Raw genomic sequence first — 18,384 nt, 5'->3', positions numbered from 1 at the left:
ATCTGCAGTTTGGCGATGACTGATGAAGGCACCACATGTGACTGAAGTGCAGACTTTCAGCTTTTGCTCAGCAGCTTTACAGATTTACTTTTTGCTGTCTGTGGGATCTGCAGTGTTAAAAGCAACTCTTACATTTAGACAGTCTGTCCACTTACTTTTTATCTTGTGAGAACGGTGTAGTACTTTAATGAAACCCTGCCCTTCAGTCCTATCCTGGTTCTTACACAGGAAGAACTATGAAACCTGGCCTTCGTCAGCATCACTGCACCTGAGCACACAGGTGTTTTCCTGTATGACCTCAGCGCAGCAGGTTTAGGAGAGAATGCTGAAAACGTGTGCTGACAATACCTGTTCAACCAATCACATCCATTCACTGGCTGTGGGACAGGAAGCTGTACAGAGTCAGTGGAATCCAGATGTTTATGTTACTGCGCTAATCTGTCATTCACCTGCTTTTATTTTCCTGTAACCTACAGGTGTGTTAGTCATCCACCCCACACATCTGACCCTACACCCTAAACATGACCCCAGTATCAAATACTCGAGTACATCTCGCTGCTCACGCTTTGCACTGCAGATCTACACCTTTAGCCCTCCACAGGACTGTTGGTAATAGGTGATCAATATGATGAATATTGATCGACCCCATTGGTCTAAAGGTCACATGATTGATGTGTGAGACCGACTCAAACTTAGAAAACACTTTATTTCATCACATTTACATCTGAAAAACACTACAGTACAAAACTGATGACAGATTATAAAATATTTACACGGCCGCCTCACTCCGAGTGCCGGCCCTGCGTGGCGAGTCTCCGCCTGCTCATCAGCTCCACGGTGCGATGGTACTCGTCTAATTTGTCTCGGACTTTGTTATAAAGCTGGAAAAACAAAACAGTAAGTGCAGAGCGTCAGGTCACATGTGCGCGTCTCAATTCACTCAAGTGCACTGACAGGAAACAGGAAGTGACTCACGGCGCCTTGGGTCTGCGTCTCGTTCAGCGCCTGCAGGAGCTGGTCGATGGACGTGTACGGCAGCCATGCCGGGGGAGACGTGGCAGAGAGCGGCCGCTGAAAAAGGCGAGTAAAAAGGAAAGGCGTTAAAACAGCACCGACACGTCACAGATACGCATGTCGGCGTGACTTTTACCTCAATTCCAAAGTACTGGTGACCACGCCCCAGGACGGCGTCCACATACTCCAACACGAGCTCTGCCGCTGCCTCCAGCAGGTCAAAATTCAGGAGGAGGCGCAGCAGAGACGGAGCGTCCACGCGCTGAAACAGAGTGGCATGGTGGGAAAAAACAAACCCTACCTGGTAGGGCTGCACGATTAATCGTTAGAAAATCGCAATCTCGATTCATACTTATGTGCGATCTCATTTCCAAATGACAACGATTTTTAAAAAAAAGAAAAGACAATTGTAGCGCATTTTGATCCGGGACGTACTCTGCATGAAAACAAGCGCTCACTCTTCCTGCTCAACAAATGACAAGGGCGGAGCCTTATACGACGTGATACAGAAGCTGTGCCGTGTGATGCTAAAATTAGCGGGAAAAACAACGGAGAGCACGTCAGGGATGACGAGAAAGTGACAGGAGAAAATCCGTCCCGGTCAACCACCCAAACACCAATAACGGGAACCTTATACAGCGCTTCCCTATACCCGTCGAACTCCCGCAGGCACAAAGACATTACGGAGGCTATCACTTATCACCTGACCACAGATATGGCTCCATCAACACTGTGCAAAACGAGGGATTTAGGAAAACGATCAACACCCTAGACAAACGCTACACAGTGCCGTCCCGCAACTATTTTTCTATTGTTGCACTACCTGCTCTATAACGCAGCGTCGAGCAACGGTGGAGACGGAATTTCAAGCAGTACAACATTTTGTTGTTTTTGTGTTTATTTATTGTTTTTATGCTCAGTCTCAACTGTTACGAAGTTGATGTGCAGTTAATAAGTGCAATAAATATTTATACTGGAAAAGAGAATCGTGAGAGAATCGTGATCTCAATTCTAAGCCAAAAAATCGTGATTCTCATTTTATGCAAAATCGTGCAGCCCTACTACCTGTAACCCCGCCCACTCCTCTTCACCAGCCGAGCTCTCACCTTGTAGCCTTTGACCAGCCAATCGGGTAGAGGGACACCATGTGACAGCAGCTTGTGGATGACGTAGCGGTGATGCTGCCCATTGGTGGAAGGATACTTGTCCAGGTAGGAGGCGAGGAGACGCCACGCCTCGTCTGCGGTGCTGCGAACAGAAGGAGGTTGTTGTTAGTTATATGGAGGTCCACGGGCGTCTGTTTCCTGCAGATAAACAAAGAAGTGTCAATCAGTAAGTGATTGTTGGAAGCACACCTGGACTCTTTGGTGTTGACAACTGACAGCTGATTAACAGCCAACCAGCTCCAGGCTTCGTTCTGAGACTCCTCCCCTCCAAGCTGCAGCTTGATGCACCTGAAAACAGTGCGAGGTAAACAAATAGGTGAAAAAGACAAAGCCGTAAACGGAGAGCGCCGCTGAGGCGTGCGGTGGTGGACCTACTTGAAGGCGAGGCCCTCAAAGACGGGTGTCAGGCTCAGGTTGAAGGTGCGACTTAGAACCAGCGCAGAGTCAAAGAGTCCCGTCTGAACCAGCAAGACCAGCAGCTCTGCCGCCGAGGCTCCGCCTACACACAGTTACATGGACACCTGTTTACTGTAAAGCTCCGCCTGTGTGTGTGTGTATATTAGAGCTGGGCGATATATCGAGTTTTTAAAACATATCGATATATTTTTATACGAGATATAAGATGTGACAATATCCTTTATATCGATATAGTCTATGTTACGTTATAATTATAGTTGTGGAGCCGCAAGTTTGCCTCTCTTTCGTCCACTTTTGTCTCTACGCAACGTTACTCCGCCTCGCCTTCACTGAAGACAACTCCCCCTCCTCCCCCATCGCTTCACATGCAGGCAGCGACAAGACGGACACGGCAAATCTCCGTTAACGAGTTACTGCGCATCGCCCCATGCGTGGGGCTGGACGGCGTCAACGTGCTAACGAGCTAACCGCGCTAACGAGCTAACAGCGCTAACCCTAAAATCCTTTCATTCTCTCAAAAGTTGATAGCGCGCCTTATGTATGAATTCTGGTTGTGCTTGATGGCCGCGAACTGATTTTATGTGGTACACGGCGCTCAGCAATCTGTCAAAAATGTTTGAGTACGACTTTGGTAAGCTACGGAGCTGCACCGCTTGATAGATTGTCGGCGCATTACAGCTACCGAGGAGCTTCGCGGAGTGATACGTACTGTGCATCAACGTAATATTACCGTATTGTGTGTGGATAAGGACCATAAATGGCACCTGTAAGAGACGTGGTTATGAAGCGGATTTCAAACTCCAGGCTGTCAGTCACGCAGTAAAACTTGGGAACAGAGCAGCTGTAAAATCTGTCTGTCTTTGTTATTACGCTCAGCGTCTTTTAGTTTACATTTTGACTGCACAATTGTGAGCTCTTTGTTTAGCACAAAAACAACCTTGTTTTCTTTTATTTATGGAGCATTATTATTTAATGAATGCTCATAATTTAATTTTGAGTAATTTTTCATGTACATCTGTGCTGTATGTTAATAAAAGTGCCTGTGTGACATCTGGGACACAGCTTTGACTAAGAACTCTCTTTTTGTTCTTACTTTATGGCTTAAAAAAAAAAATCGAGATATATATCTTATATCGCCATCCAGGTAAAAAATATCGAGATATGAATTTTGGGTCATATCGCCCAGCCCTAGTGTATATGTGTATATACGGATATTAACATCTTCATGGGGACCAAAAGTTGGTAGTTTACTATACTTGTGGGGACAAATAGCCCTCATGGGTCCTCACGAGTTTGAAGCATTTTTGAGACTCAGAATGTGGTTTTAGTGTCAGGGTCACAATTAGGCTATGGATAGGTTTAGGGTAAGGGTCAGTGTCAGGAGCTAGGGAAAGCATTATGTCAATGAGATGTCCCCACAAGGATATAAATACACATGTGTGCGCGCATTAGCGTACCTGCGATAGCAGCGGAGGGCGGGTGGTGCTGGGCGAGGGTGAGCCGGCTGCGAGACAGGATGTACTCCTTCTCCAGGTCTCTGACCTCCAGGATATCCACCTGTCGCTTGACTGAACAGGAAGCAGAGCAAGGGTTACAGCAGCTCGCCACCAGGGGGCGTCACCTGCCTGGACAAAAGCCTTATCCACTCTGAAAATGGTGGGACTTCAAGTCTAAAGGCCCTGGTGTGTTTGATTTAAGACTCACCTGGCTCAGCAGGAAACTCTCCGTCAGAGTTTCTCTTCGGAGACGCACCTGGACGCTCGTACTGCAGGAAAAACCCCCACAAAAAACAAAATCACAACACTGTTGGACAGGTCACACAGATTCAGTCGGTGTGTGTGTGTGTGTGTACCGTTGCCCCGGAGACCGGCTGGACGATCCAGGCGTACTCCGGCCTGATGAGGCGTAGACAGTTGAGAGCAGCCAAGTAACAGTTCACCTGCTTCTGAAGGCCGAGGCGGGTTCGAACTTCCCGACCGAGACGCATCCCAAACTCGAACATCACCGTCCCAGCTGAGCGCACACACACACACACAACACATGGATAAACGAGACAGACGTGCGTGTGTGTGTGTGTGGGGGGGGGGGGGGAAGACTGACCTTTGCGGTAGTTGTGGCGAGCGATGTGAAAGGCGTACAGCAGCTCATAGTAGTTGTGGGTGAGCAGGTCGAGTCCCCGGGCCCGAGACTCAATGATGCTGACAACCTGAGAGCAGAGGTCAAAGGTCAGCACTCAGGTCCCAAAGTCACACGAACACTGCAGCATCACTGAGAGTTAAAAACTGTCTAAATTCTTTCATCTGCAATACAATGATCAGCGTTGCTGCTTTACCAGGTGTAACAATTAAGTTTAACATCCAGGCATCCATGAAAACAGGATTTATTAAATTCAACGGAGTTAGAAGTTAGCAGGAAGTTAGCTCGCTAGCTTCCACCTAAACATGATATAGCATGTTCTGACAGAGATTTCTGAAAGAATCCAAACGTGCAGCTCTGCTATCACTTCCAACATAAATGAAGACAGAAAACTAAACAGCAGTGACGTTTGTAGGGTTACTGAAGTTGGGCTAGCTGGTATATAGGGAACAGAGCAGCTGCGAGAGAATTCAGCATTAATGAATCGATGGCACAGAAGTGAAGGAAGCGCAGTTTGTGGCTCTCCTCATATTCCAAAAGTGCTTAGTCTCTTTGCTGTGGCTGTCGCCTGGCATAATTTACAGATGATGTTGTTTGCAGCCGCTGCAATGCTTTCGACCAAAACAGGCGCAGCTCGATGACATCATCAACATGCACTATAGCGGTATAGTCAAAATCTCTACCGTTGGCCAAATTCATATTGTTTGTACCGTTTACACCGCCCACCCCTGATTTGTACCATCAGAATGAATGAGACTAGTGTTGGGCTACACTAGCAAACGGTTTTACGAACTAAACTTATGACTGTTGGCCAAGAGGACTCCTGTACGGCTGTGACGTTCTCCCAGATGCATCACACTGAGGTGAAAGAAAAAGTCAAACAAATGATGTCAAATAAAGATTTTCTCTATTTCTCTCCAACATGCCGTCCACCACAGCTGTAGCTGCTTATGTCACAGTTGCTAGGCAACAGAAGCCACCCATCGCAGGCTAGACCGTCCAATTTAACGGCCTCGCACTTCCGGTCTTTGCGGCTACGCAGACCAGGTGGGCCGGATCCTTCGAAGGATTCAGCCCCGAGGTGACGATGTCGCTACACAGCACATGCTCAGACGTCACAATCACACATGGATGCATTTCGTTTGCGAGGGCCACCAAAGCCTCACTCTGACCCGCCAGTACAGCTCGCAGCGCGGGTGGAGAAACCAGCTGCGCAGAGCAACATAACAATATAAATTTGGACAACGGTAGAGATTTTGACTAAACCGCTATGGCGCATGTTGATGGAGTCATCAACATGCGCAGAGCAGCTGTTTCAGGCCGGAGGAGGTAAAGCTGCAGACTGAGAAGAAGCAGAGTGGGTGGAGGCTCAAGTGAAGAAGCCGCTGAGGTGGGCAGTGGTGAACTTTTACAATAATTAATTAAGCCTGGATGTGTTGCAGCTCAGTTGCGTCCTTATTTGAAAGTAAAACCATCATCCTTTGATCCACATATTCCTTTTCTGGATCCATGCATTCACCTCCTCCGCATCCACCCTCGGATCTCCTCTCGTCTCCTCAGCCAGGAGGACGTCCTTCAGAGGAAGCTCGTTTCATGGTCTCAGGCAAGGGTGAATACGTAGTTTCACCTTTACACCAACTCCCACCTCCACCTCCACTCATAAGAGACAACTCCACCACTCGTCCTCGACCTAACCCAGCCGCTCCATCTGGTTTCCGTTTTAGCTTCACGTAAACAACTGTAAAACTAAAACTTCAGGGTCAAAAGGTCAGAGGTCACGTTACCTCGTCGTGCAGGTTGACGTAGGGGAAGTTGACCAAATCCTGCAGCTGCGAGCGTTCACACAGCACCACCACCAGCTGACGGAGGCAGTCCAACTGCCTAAGATACAGGGAGACACCTGCTCAGACACGCGACCTTTGACCTTTAGCATTGACTGCCAACATAGAGCGTTTACCTCCACCTGTGTGTGTGTGTGTGCGTGCGTACATGCTGCCGTCGGGGTTCTGTGTCAGAGCGTCGTATGCCTCGCTGTTGTGTCCGAGGTCCAGGTGATGTTTGAATATCCGCGTCCACAGCGCCGCCTGAACACAGACATCAGATCAGTTTACGCACCGACAGCGTGCCGGCATGCTGCCGTCAGACCGCCACGTCTCACCTGACTGCTGACATCGCCGATGGCCTCCGTTATGGCCAGAGTGGCGAGCTGGATGACGAGCTCGGGCAGACCGACGTCCTCCAGCAGACGCAGCACCTGAGGGGAAAATGCACATTCGTTAAAACACGCCATGCTGCTGCTTCCTGTCCTCGCCGGCTCTGACCATCAGCGTCAGGTGGAACCTCAGAATCTCCGCCTTCTACCTTGTTGTAGTACTGCAGTCGGGGTGTAGCAGGGGCGACTGCGGCGTCTTCATCCTCGCTACCAGTTAACCTCATCAGAAACTCCTCCTTTTCCACCTCCGTTGCTGCCTCCTGGAAGCACCGCAGAGCCTGACAAAAGGAGCAAAACAAAAGAACACACAGGAAGTGAGGTTATGGCGAGCAACTCTGCCTGTAGGACATGAGGTTGCCATGGTGACCCACCTTCTGGCCTTCACCGTTGGCGAGGTAACACTGAGCCAGCATGAAACGACAAGAGGCGATGTTCACCTGGCACCACGGACCAATCAGACGCACGTACTCCTGCAGGGGGACAACACGTGGACTTGTTCATCGGTTACAGCTGTGCACATCTGGACTGTTGTTAAAGCCACTCTGCCACATGATTAGGCACACCTGTTCAACTGCTTCTTGTACAATATCGAATGAGCCAATCACACGGCAGCAGGTTATTGGATTTAACAGGGTTCACGTGTCTTTCCAGGGTCAAATTCAAGGACTTTCAAGCACATGTTTGACCTCAGTGACGTAACAAGCAAATCATCCTCGGCTGATTTCGACACCTTTGTTCCCCTTTTGTTAAAAGGTTGCCTTACATGCATGTAGTGCATGAACTCAACACATCGCAAACTTTCAGGTGTGCAAATGTGAACAAATCGGCTTGTTAGAGAAACTCCCACGACGCCGGGAAAAACAAAACAAAACTGGAATTACAGTGATGAGAACTCTTTTCAGTCTAATTGTTATTTGTGTGAATGAAACCATTTTAAGTACCAAACCCAAAAATCAGCCATTTTCAAGGATTTCAAGCACCCGTACGATCCCTGTTACAAACACCTTTCCAAGAGGAGCTTCTGAACCTGAGGAGGAGGAGCAGGAGGAATCCTCACCTGCAGCTGAGTGTACTGACAGCTGGCAAGCAGACACTCTGGGAACTGGAAGCCAGGGTTACTGGGCCATCTGGGAGAGAGACCAGTTAGGGAACAACAGGAAGTTAAACACCACAGACCACTGGCGAGTTTCACTTAACGTGAAGAGGCGGAGCCCAATCAGGGCACGATGAAGGATACAGCAGCTGAGCGAGCAGCTGCACCACACTAGAGATCACGTCAGTCCAGACGAGCAGAGCTCCGCCCTGCTGGTTCGAGAACAGCTGAGACACGATGAGTCGGCGAGCCGCCGTCTGGTAGAAGAGCTCCACAACGGTCTGAGGGTTCAGAGCTGCGGGGGCGGGACAGGAAACGCACACGCTTTAAAAACCACACGGACCAGGACCGTCGTCCCTGACGTCACATCACAAATCAAAGCTAAACACGCAAACAGAGCAGACCTGATCGTCCAGAGGTCATGGTGGGCGTGTCCGACAGCTCCAACACGGTGAGGTGCTGCAGGTTGGCGTCTCTGAAACATCAGAACAGGAAGTGCTCAGTGTGGTTGCTACGGACCTGAGAGCTGTGTGTGCTGCGTGTATTAGTGCTCACATGGTGCTGATGGGCACGGAGGAGGCGAGGCTCTGACTGACATGTTTGAGGAGATGATAGGAGGACAGGAGCTGGGAGGTCCGAGGAATCAGGTCCTGCTGTAGCTGCAGCAGCTGAGCCCCCCCACCCAGAAACACCTGGACACAAACACACCTGTTGAGCTGCACACGTGTGGCTCATAAACACACCGAGGAGAAAGACGATCAGGTGATGGTGAGAAGCTCTCGGATGTCTCCGGACAGCGTTTGCTTGGATACAAGAAGCTTCTAGCAGTGCGCTGTCACATGAAAGAGGTCCTCGGCCCCCAGGTAACCTCTCAAAATTACCACATGCCAATCAGAAGCCCTTCAAATCCCCCTTGTACCCCTGATTCAGGCTTGACCGTCTCATACAGACAAGCCGAGACCTCTTCCTGTCAAAAGGGAGTTCTCCCTTCCCATCATCACCAAGCAGGTGACGGTGTGTGTGTGTGTACGTACATTGTCTCCAAAGCGCAGGTAGAGCTTCTGCAGGATGAGCAGGTCTCTGCAGAACAGCGCTCTGGTCATGGCCATGTGACACACGGCCTGGGAGACGACAGAGACCGCCGTGCTGCCGCTGTACAGCTGAGACAGGCCGATCCTTAAATTCAGGCTCTGACCTGCAAGACAAGGCGCAGGGCACACTGAAGCGACTGACAGCGGGGTCGCACTTTCATTCACCGAGAGGGTATTACCGGGCGCCACGAGTCCGTCCCCGCCGACCTCGGAGTCCGTCTCCAGGTCCATCTCTCTCAACAGGACCATCATGGCGGCCATCGGGTTTCTGACATCCTGAAGTTTGTTCTGGACATCCACGATCACGTTATCACTGTGGAGGACAGACGCCACGTGTTTAAATCACCAGCAGCGACCCCGGTAAATTCAGCCTGCGACCCTCTGAAAGTCTGACGCGTGAAAACAAAGTTACACTGCTGCCTGTGGTTATGACTTCAAAGGAAACTTAGCTCCTCCCCCCCCCGATCATCACCGAAGGACCGACAGGAAGTGCGGCGCTCACTGAAGGATCCAGTTCTTTTATTTCCTGAGGATGTTCAGTGATTATCTCCTCAAAGTGTCTCTACGCTCTCTGTACCTGTGAGCACACCTGAGCTCCTGCTCATTAACCATCAGGATGCTTTTCTTTAACGTACAACCTAAATTTAAAACAAGTACGTCGGGGGTCATGTGACCCACCTGTCGTTGCACAGCAGGTTCTCCAGGACGAGCTCGGCCGCTCTCTCGGGCGCCTGCAGGTACTCCAGAGCTTTCTCCATCTCGTACGCCATCTCTGCAGAAACGGTGTCGCTGATGAGCCGCAGGCACTGAACCAGCTGCAGGACATCCCGCCCCGCCTCCGGGTCTGACAGCACAGGTGAGCACAGGTGAGATCAGGATGTGCAGCAATCGTCAAACCAACACACTGTCTCTTTACCTTCTGCGACTGGCGTCTCCTCCTCTGAGAGCAGGTACTGGTCGTGGGAAAGGTACAGGTGATCCACGGCGAAGCACGGCAGCAGGTATGACAGGAAGCCCTGAAACACAGCGGGACGAAAACGGGCGTCACCTCTTTGCCAACAACCACAGGCACGCAGCAACGCCTGCAGGCGGTCCACTCACCTTCCGGAGCAGACAGACCATCCCGGTGTGCTGGCTCACGGTCAGACCCAGAGGAGATGCCTGGACCTCCTGGTACTGCAGACAGCAGGAGTAGAACCGGGACCAGAACTCCACCTGCAGCTGTCGGTACTCCTCCTGAGAAAACTCGAACTCTGTGATGCTGCTCTGCAGCTGCAGGAGGGAAAGAGACGAAGCTTGTTAAAAAAACAGTCTGAAAAGTTCCTGTTCTGGTTCAGATCGCTCTGCGTTACCTCGCTCTCAACAGCCAGCGTCACCTCCTTCCTCAGAGCCTCCCAGGACAGGTCCCAGATCCTCTCCGAGCCTCGCCGAAAGATCTGAGCAACCCACACAAAGACCATCCAATCAGTTATCAATCAGCGAACCAATCAGAGTGAATCAGACACACAGCTAGGTTCTCACCTGCAGGGCTTTCACGATGGCCGAGGCTGTGAAGCGAAGAGGAGAGAAGAGAACCTCGAGATACGTCTCCTGTCAGGGGTCAGATCACATGGTCAGCACTACCCGTTCATTAAAACACTGGTTACTGGTCTGAACTGGTCTCACCCGGGGGTCCAGGTCCACTCCGATGTGGATTTCTTCTTCGGGTGGAGGCTGAACAAACACCTGGTTCCACTGAGCCGCCGTGTTGCTGTGAAACACGCCGACAGGTGAGGAACATGTGCGGAGACAGACGGCGGAAACACGTGGAGAACATATCAGGAGGACGCTGGCATTTCAACTCACTGCTCGAAGCTGATGTATTTGACCACGGTGGCGTTGGATTCGTCCAACCACAGAGCCCAGATGTCCGAGGAGGTCAGCGTGAAGTCTACAAGCGTCTCCTGCTCACAGAGAGCGGTTCAGAATACAGGAAGTAACCACAAACAGAAAAACGAGGCCAGCCCCCTGGCTCCGCCCGTGCGTTCACCTGTGTGCTGAACAGCGTGGAGATGTGCTCGAGGCTGTAGCGGTTGTTGTCTGTGGCGACCAGCTGCAGCACGGTGAACTGCCCCCGCTGAGGGACAGCGAGGTAGACGCAGACGCACAAGCCTGTGGTGGAGGAAAACGCCAGGCGCAGGCGGTGACCGTGGCCCGGCAGGCGCTTCACACCCTTACACGCCGGCATGTACTCCAACATGTCCGCCTCCAGCAGGCAGCCATGCTCCTGAGGGGGCGGAAGTCACGTCAGCACGCGGCAACTCAAACGTTAAACGTCAACAATGTGTTTGGGTGCATGTGTGCGATGTCATCACCCTGAGCGACCACATGCGCAGGCGGTGGTCCTGACACAGCGCAAAGATGAAGGAGTCTTCTTCCAGCTCCCGCACGGCGAGGCTGAGCACGAGGTCGGCCGGGCTGTGCTCGCCGCGGATCGCCGTGGGCATCCACCCAGACAGCCGCTGCATCACAGAGCTCCTCTTCAACTCCAGCACTGACATGTTGCCTGGAAACGGTGAGCACACGTCTTAAAAACCGCCCAACGGGCCACGCCCACATTAAACATAGAAACTCCTCCTCACCCTGAGAATCGGGCGACGGCAGGGTGACCACTGTGATGCCTCCAGCAGGAGAAGCCAGAGCGAAGTGTGCATCTCCGTGGTAACTGAGCCAGGCGAAGGCAGTGCCGGGACTCGCCGTGGTTCCCACTGAGCTGGGGATAAGGGCGCTGTGGGCGGGGTCCTGCAGGCTCAGCTTCCCCACATCAGTGAAGATGGACTGCATGTGCAACTCTGTGACCAGCTCCTACACGTGCACAGAGGAGTGTTCGAGGTCAGTAACAGATAACTGTTTCTATGGTAACCATGGTAATCTCACAGGGCTGTTGGTAGTTTGGTATCAGACCTTAAAGTCTGACTCATCCGTCGTGTCCATAGTGACACTTTCATTAATCAATTGATAACGGTAATCAGTAATCAACAACCGCACACTGTCCTGCAGCTGGTGGTGCGGCTTCTCCACCCACCACAGGACAGCGTGCAGGCTGAGGGTCACCGTCAGCTACTCACGCTGCGGTACATGCGCGTGGGGTGGGGCAGCAGCAGCCTGTGGACGCTGTGATTGGTGGAGATGAGGATGACGACGTTGCTGAGCGTCTCCTGGATGGTGACTCCTCCGGGCAGGACGGCACAGTGGGTGAAGCGGAGCCTGACGGCATTGTTCAGCAAGTTGGTGTCCAGAGACTGCTCCACCAGCACCACCGAGTCCCCGGACGTGGACCTGCATGAGTGAGAGTGTTAGCAGAGAACGGCTGACAGCACCTGCAGAGCACCTGGAGAGCAGCTGGTACCCACCAGTGGATGAACCTGTTGCTGGTGACCGACAGCAGCTTCCCGCTCTCCTCATAGTGAAACGCTCCCGCGCTGTCAGGAAACTTCAGGCTGCCAGGTGGCACGCTCACACCTGCAGACCGGAAAGACAGGTGAGGGAGAACAGGTGAGTCCGGTTTGAACAGGTTCTTGACCTGCAGGTGTCTGAAGCTCTGATCAGCAGGTGACAGTGTTTCTCAGATCAGTAATCAGCTGCTTCCGGAGGCGCAGACAACAAAGACTGCAGGTCAAGGCCCCGTGATCAGCGCAGGTTCACCGTGACAGCTGCGTGACCAGGTGCGCAACAGGTGAGCAGCTAACGGAGCTAGCTGACACTAAACGGAGACGGAGGAAGATTTACGCGCTCACCTGGTCAGGTGAGAGTTCGGAAGTAAAAACAACAACAGAAACACCCCCAGGCCGCGCGCGGCTAGCAGGAAGCTAACACGCTAACGCCGGCAGGTACGGGCCGTCAGGCTGTTAGCTCCCTGCTAGCCGCCGACAGCGGCGCGCAGGTGAAGTGCACGTGTTACCCAGATTCGCGGTGAGCTCGCGCGGCCTCCGCTCGGCCTCTCTCTCGAACCCGCAGATCTCGATGTAGCTACGCTCCAACGCCGCCGCCATCTTGTCCTCGTGCCGCTGCGGCCGCGCGTTGCGCTTTCAAATCCGCTCCAGCTTCTTCTTCTTCTGTGTAGGGTTTATTGGCAGTTGGCAAACAGCAAAATGGTGCATTACCGCCACCAACTGGTGTGGAGTGAGGACCGAAATGAAGAAAGAAAGAAAATAAAATATTCAAATCCCCCCGAAACAAATGGGTCTGCCTTAAAAACCAAAATACAGCCTGATAACTTTCACTTATAGAGCTCATGCGAAATAAATCAAGTCCAACTTCACTTTCATATCATCCAGCTTTTTGATCAGTTGTCTCCTTTCAGCATCATACTGCTGACAATGCAACAGAACATGTTCGATTGTTTCCTGTTCCCTATGCAGTCACACTCCCCTGCACAGTGTTTACCTATTAAAATAATGTGCTACTTAAACCAGTGTGTCCGAATCTCAGTCGAGATATAATCGTCTCCTCTCTCCTGTTTTGTCCTGTACTTCTCGTTTCCCCCACCTTCCTTTGGATGTTGTACAACCATCGCCCTTTCCTCTCCTCCTCCCATTGCTTTTGCCACCTTTCCTTCATTTTGTATCCCATTCTACTCTTGAGCTCCGTCCCACTAACACTAATATCCACACCTACCATCGGTCTCCTTGTTGCTTCTTTTGCTGTCCTATTTGTCGTTTCATTTCCTTTAACTCCATGATGCGCTGGTAACCATAAGAATGTGACCATAAGCCCCATCATAACAAGTCTGAACAATGTTTGCTGGATCTCTATCAGAATGTCAGTCTGCAGTCTGAGTGACAGTCTTGCAAACTGGCCAGTGATGAGCTCGAGTCTGAACTTATCACAGAACTTAGTGGTTTTGTTTCTTCAGTCCACTGGGCTGCTAACAATAATGAAACCATTTCTCCTGTGCACACTGATAAATCGTCACTGATCCTTTTCCCTACCTTCATATTAAATTCAGGAACAATAAATGCTATCCCGCTTTGGTTGGCTGTATTCTTTGATGCATCTCAAATCAAATCAAATCAAATCACTTTTATTGTCACATCACATGTGCAGGTACATTGGTACAGCACATGTGAGTGAAATTCTTGTGTGCGAGCTTCACAAGCAACAGAGTTGTGCAAAATACAATAATGTAAACAAGCAAAATACAAGAATGGCTACATCTGAAACTAATAAATATGTACGATATATAATAGTATATGCATTTCTGGATGTGTATACTAAATATTTTTCTACGTGTGTGTGTGTGTGTGTGTGTGTGTGTACACATATTTTACAAATTAAATAGAGTAAACAATAAATAAAATATATAAAATAAAATATACAGAGTGAGACATGTGCAAAACAGTGGCGTTACTGTACAGTATGGAGTGCATAATGTTAAAGTTCCAGTAGTGAAGCTGAGGTGTCTATGAAGTGTTCAGCAGTCTGATGGCCTGGTGGAAGAAGCTGTCTCTCAGTCTGCTGGTACGGGACCGGATGCTGCAGAACCTCCTTCCTGATGGAAGCAGTCTGAACAGTTTATGGCTGGGGTGACTGGAGTCCTTGATGATCCTCCCCGCTTTCCTCAGGCACCGCTTCCTGTAGATTTTGACTACAATACTGATTAATATATTCCTGTGCTGTATGTGAATGTAAGATAAACCCCCTCTCCTTGTTCTTTTTGTTTAACAATGTGAAATCTGCTACTGCATCAGGGAGCATCCATGGTGGTATTGTAGGCAACGGTGCTGTTTGGTAAATGGTAAATGGTAAATGGTAAATGGCCTGTATTTATATAGCGCTTTACTAGTCCCTAAGGACCCCAAAGCGCTTTACATATCCAGTCATCCACCCATTCACACACACATTCACACACTGGTGATGGCAAGCTACATTGTAGCCACAGCCACCCTGTTTGACTTATGTTGATCTTGTCCAGATTAAGGTCAGCTGCTGTCCACTGTCCACCCAAAGCTCTTCAATTCCGTCTTTTCTTTTTCCCAGCATGGGTGGAAAACAGTTTTTGTCGGATGATTTTGACCATGTCCTTGCAAATTTGCCCAGTAATTCAGTGTCAGTTGCTCTCTTCTTATTTGTAATGGCATCTCCCCCATTTCTACCTGGAGTGCTGCTGCAGATGTTGTTTTGAATGCACCTGAACAAAGTCTTAACGCTTGATATTGGATACTATCCAACTTACGAAGACTTGTTCTGGCAGCAGAATTAAATACTACACACCCATAATCCAATACTGACCTAATCAACCCAGTATATATAGCTTTTAAAGATTTCATATCAGCCCCCAGTCAGTTCCCACTCAGCACCTCATGACATTCAACACTTTCTTGCATCTGTCTATTATTTTCTGAATATGTATAGGCCATGTCACCCTTTCATCAAACACAATCCCAAAAATTTAAATTGTTTTCGCCTCCAGCTTCTTCTTCTACGATTCATTTAAGGTAGGCGAACCACTGCGAGGCGCGCCACCTGCCGGATCGGATGACTGACGTCATCATTAAACAGTACAAATCTGACAGTCCGGTTTTTTTGTATGTCTGCTTTGACCAATCAGAGCCCAGAAGGAAATTAACATTATTAGATGTTCTTTTTAGATTTTATGTGTGTGTTTGTGTGTGTGTGTGTGTGTGTGTGTGTGTGTGTGTGTGTGTGTGTGTGTGTGTGTCGGAGTTTGATTGGTAGGGGAGACCGGGGATAGTTGTAACATTTTTGACATTTCTGTCTGTAAATTGGAGCTCTTTTAAGGTAGTGGATTCAAAATGTAATGCAAAGTATTTACATGTCTCTGCTATTAAATAGTGCAGCTATTTTCTCTGCAGCACAATTACCCATTGCATGGTGTGGTCTCAAACACGAAGAGTGAAATGTTACAATTAATCCCATAGTCTGGGTTAGTTGTAACATATCCTGGGGTGAAATGTAACACAATGAAATAAGGGTACTAACAAAATATTAACATGTAATCTTTTTTATTCAACACATGAATGCACTTACATCCATTTATGTAGCTGTGTGTGTGTGTGACAGAATGCAGAAATCTAACTTTTGAACATATCCCAACCCCCCAAAAAAGACAAATTATGGAATTTTCTGCAACTGAATATTTCATTAATTTTGGTTGGTCTTCCTTGAGTTTGGCCTCATTGGCTCAGTGGGCATTATAACCTACAACTCTTGCACCAATTTTGAACATAACAATGAAGCTGAAAAAATGTAGTTGTACACCAGCATCGCAATTCCATTACTTTTTATCATGGCTTACCTTGGTGAGGTTTGCAAAGTGCTTCAGAAAGATGAGGAAATCTGTTTCTTGCACCCATCCTGACTTATTTCCACTACCAGTGCTTCCTACTGGTCCATCTCTGACACAGAGGTCTGCATAATGTATGTGTGGGAACACAAACAGTGGAGGAATTGTGTTGCCAGTGGCATTAACTGCATATACAAAGGTGACCAGTGAACCTCTCTGCTGAAGTCGTTGCCCCAACTTGTTTAATATAAGTTAAAGTAATAGTGTGGTAACATCTGCATTATTGTTACAACTAACCCAGACTGTTGCTGTTACAACTGACCCAGACTCCTATAGCCATGAACTAGCTAATATTACAGTCAACGGCTAAAACATTAGCACTAAAGACCTACACAGAATATATCCCCATAGGCATACAAATAACATAATTTAGGTTTGATGAGTTTAACTGCAAAGCAGATAATGCTATTAGAAATTGAAATAAAGTAGAAAAACTTACTTTTTGGTATACAAATTACTTTTTTTCGTGTTAAATTGTCTGTGTTTGACAAAATGTGCTGATTTTTCACATGTGATAGCAGAACTGAATTGGGCATGCACAGGATGAGTCACATCATTTGAAACTTAGCCCTGATTGGAGAAATTGGAAGTGTTACAACTGACCCACGTTACAACTATCCCCGGTCTCCCCTACCTTACACCCAATAAGATACAAATAAAATATACTTTAACTTTTTCCTCAGACAGGTGGATCAGGCGATGGCCTGCAGGCAGTAGCGGTCTTTGATATGCGCGGCTTTGTGGTGGGGACATCACAGACATCAGCCAGCGCATACTGGGAATGTCACAGGCACCGATCGGTTTTCTATCGCCCATTTGCTGGGAGGTTTTGTTTTGTTTTTTTCGATTTTTTTTTTAAATTAGTAAAATTAACATACAAACAAACAAAATGCACCATATATTACGGAGAATAAACATTCCTTATATATTAACAACTTTCATACATAGTGAAAAGAAAATATAAAGATGGGGTCACATAATTTAACAGATTATTAACTCACTAAATCAAAATCTTCTACAAAGGAAACAAAAAAAGCAGCCTTTTTCTTTTTAACTAAGGTCAAAGATTTAACCAACAGGTTTAAATCGTTTTTCCAGTAAGCTAGTGTTGGTTTGGTCTTAAAAAAACGACATTTATGTAGAAATTGCTTGCACAAGATTAATAACACATTAACACCATAATTAGCTTTCTTTTCTTTCAAAAACACTCCAAACATTATCATATTTAAGGTAAATGGGGTAATTTGACTCCCACTGGAATAAAGCCAGGTATGAAAATCCAACCAAAATATTTGTATAAAATTGCACAAAAAGAATAGATGGTCCAAATCCTCCTCTTCTGTTTCACAAAATACACAATTACCCGTTTCTATTTTGAATCTAGCACCAAGGAGTCTATTTGTCGGGTAAATTTTATTCAAGATTTTAAATTGGACTTCTTTCCCTTTAGGAGGGATAGGGAAGGCGATATAATCAGTTCTTATTTTTTCAATTTCTTCCCTTTGGAAATCTTTTAATATGTAATTACGTCTAAGTAAATTTGGAGAATAAAGACTCCCTAATGAAGATCTAAGAAACTTATTATTGCATTTAACATCACAAAACTGAATACCATCTATATATAATTGCCTTAACTTGGGGGAGATGTCAGAATATATTATATCATTTACAACTATGTTTTTAAGTGACAATGGAATGGATTTTATAACCCGATTAAATTTACTTTTAGAACATTGGATATTAAACTTTTGGCAAAAATCTTGATGTCCTAGAACATGTCCTTCCTCATCTACAAAATGGGCAATTGCCCAAACACCTTTTGATAACCAATCTTGAATAAAAATAGATTTTCTGTTCATCAGTATATATCTATTGTTCCAAATTGGGCTATTATGTGGAGTGAAATTATG

General features: G+C 48.0%; 1 protein-coding gene across 1 annotated transcript; it reads right to left on the bottom strand.

Annotated features, from left to right (window-relative positions):
• Positions 1-686: 686 nt before the first annotated feature.
• On the bottom strand, positions 687-13,240 carry nup160 (nucleoporin 160). Its single transcript, XM_082540069.1, has 34 exons — positions 13,070-13,240; positions 12,522-12,630; positions 12,237-12,447; positions 11,751-11,973; positions 11,484-11,674; positions 11,159-11,395; positions 10,975-11,072; positions 10,795-10,879; positions 10,651-10,719; positions 10,482-10,565; positions 10,231-10,401; positions 10,046-10,145; positions 9,808-9,973; positions 9,309-9,442; positions 9,073-9,233; positions 8,594-8,730; positions 8,443-8,513; positions 8,183-8,333; positions 8,003-8,072; positions 7,317-7,415; positions 7,095-7,223; positions 6,892-6,987; positions 6,723-6,817; positions 6,518-6,614; positions 4,698-4,803; positions 4,450-4,610; positions 4,302-4,362; positions 4,055-4,165; positions 2,556-2,679; positions 2,370-2,468; positions 2,121-2,262; positions 1,151-1,276; positions 976-1,071; positions 687-881 (listed from the first exon to the last, which is right to left on the bottom strand). Exons 1-34 carry the CDS (start codon positions 13,158-13,160, stop codon positions 783-785), a joined length of 4,200 nt encoding a protein of 1,399 aa, XP_082396195.1. The 5' UTR covers positions 13,161-13,240; the 3' UTR covers positions 687-782.
• Between the last annotated feature and the right edge of the window lie 5,144 nt (positions 13,241-18,384).

This window comes from Aulonocara stuartgranti, assembly GCF_965226115.1.
Source record: "Aulonocara stuartgranti genome assembly, chromosome: 7".
NCBI lineage: Eukaryota > Metazoa > Chordata > Actinopteri > Cichliformes > Cichlidae > Aulonocara > Aulonocara stuartgranti.
This window is presented reverse-complemented; position numbering and strand designations above follow the sequence as displayed.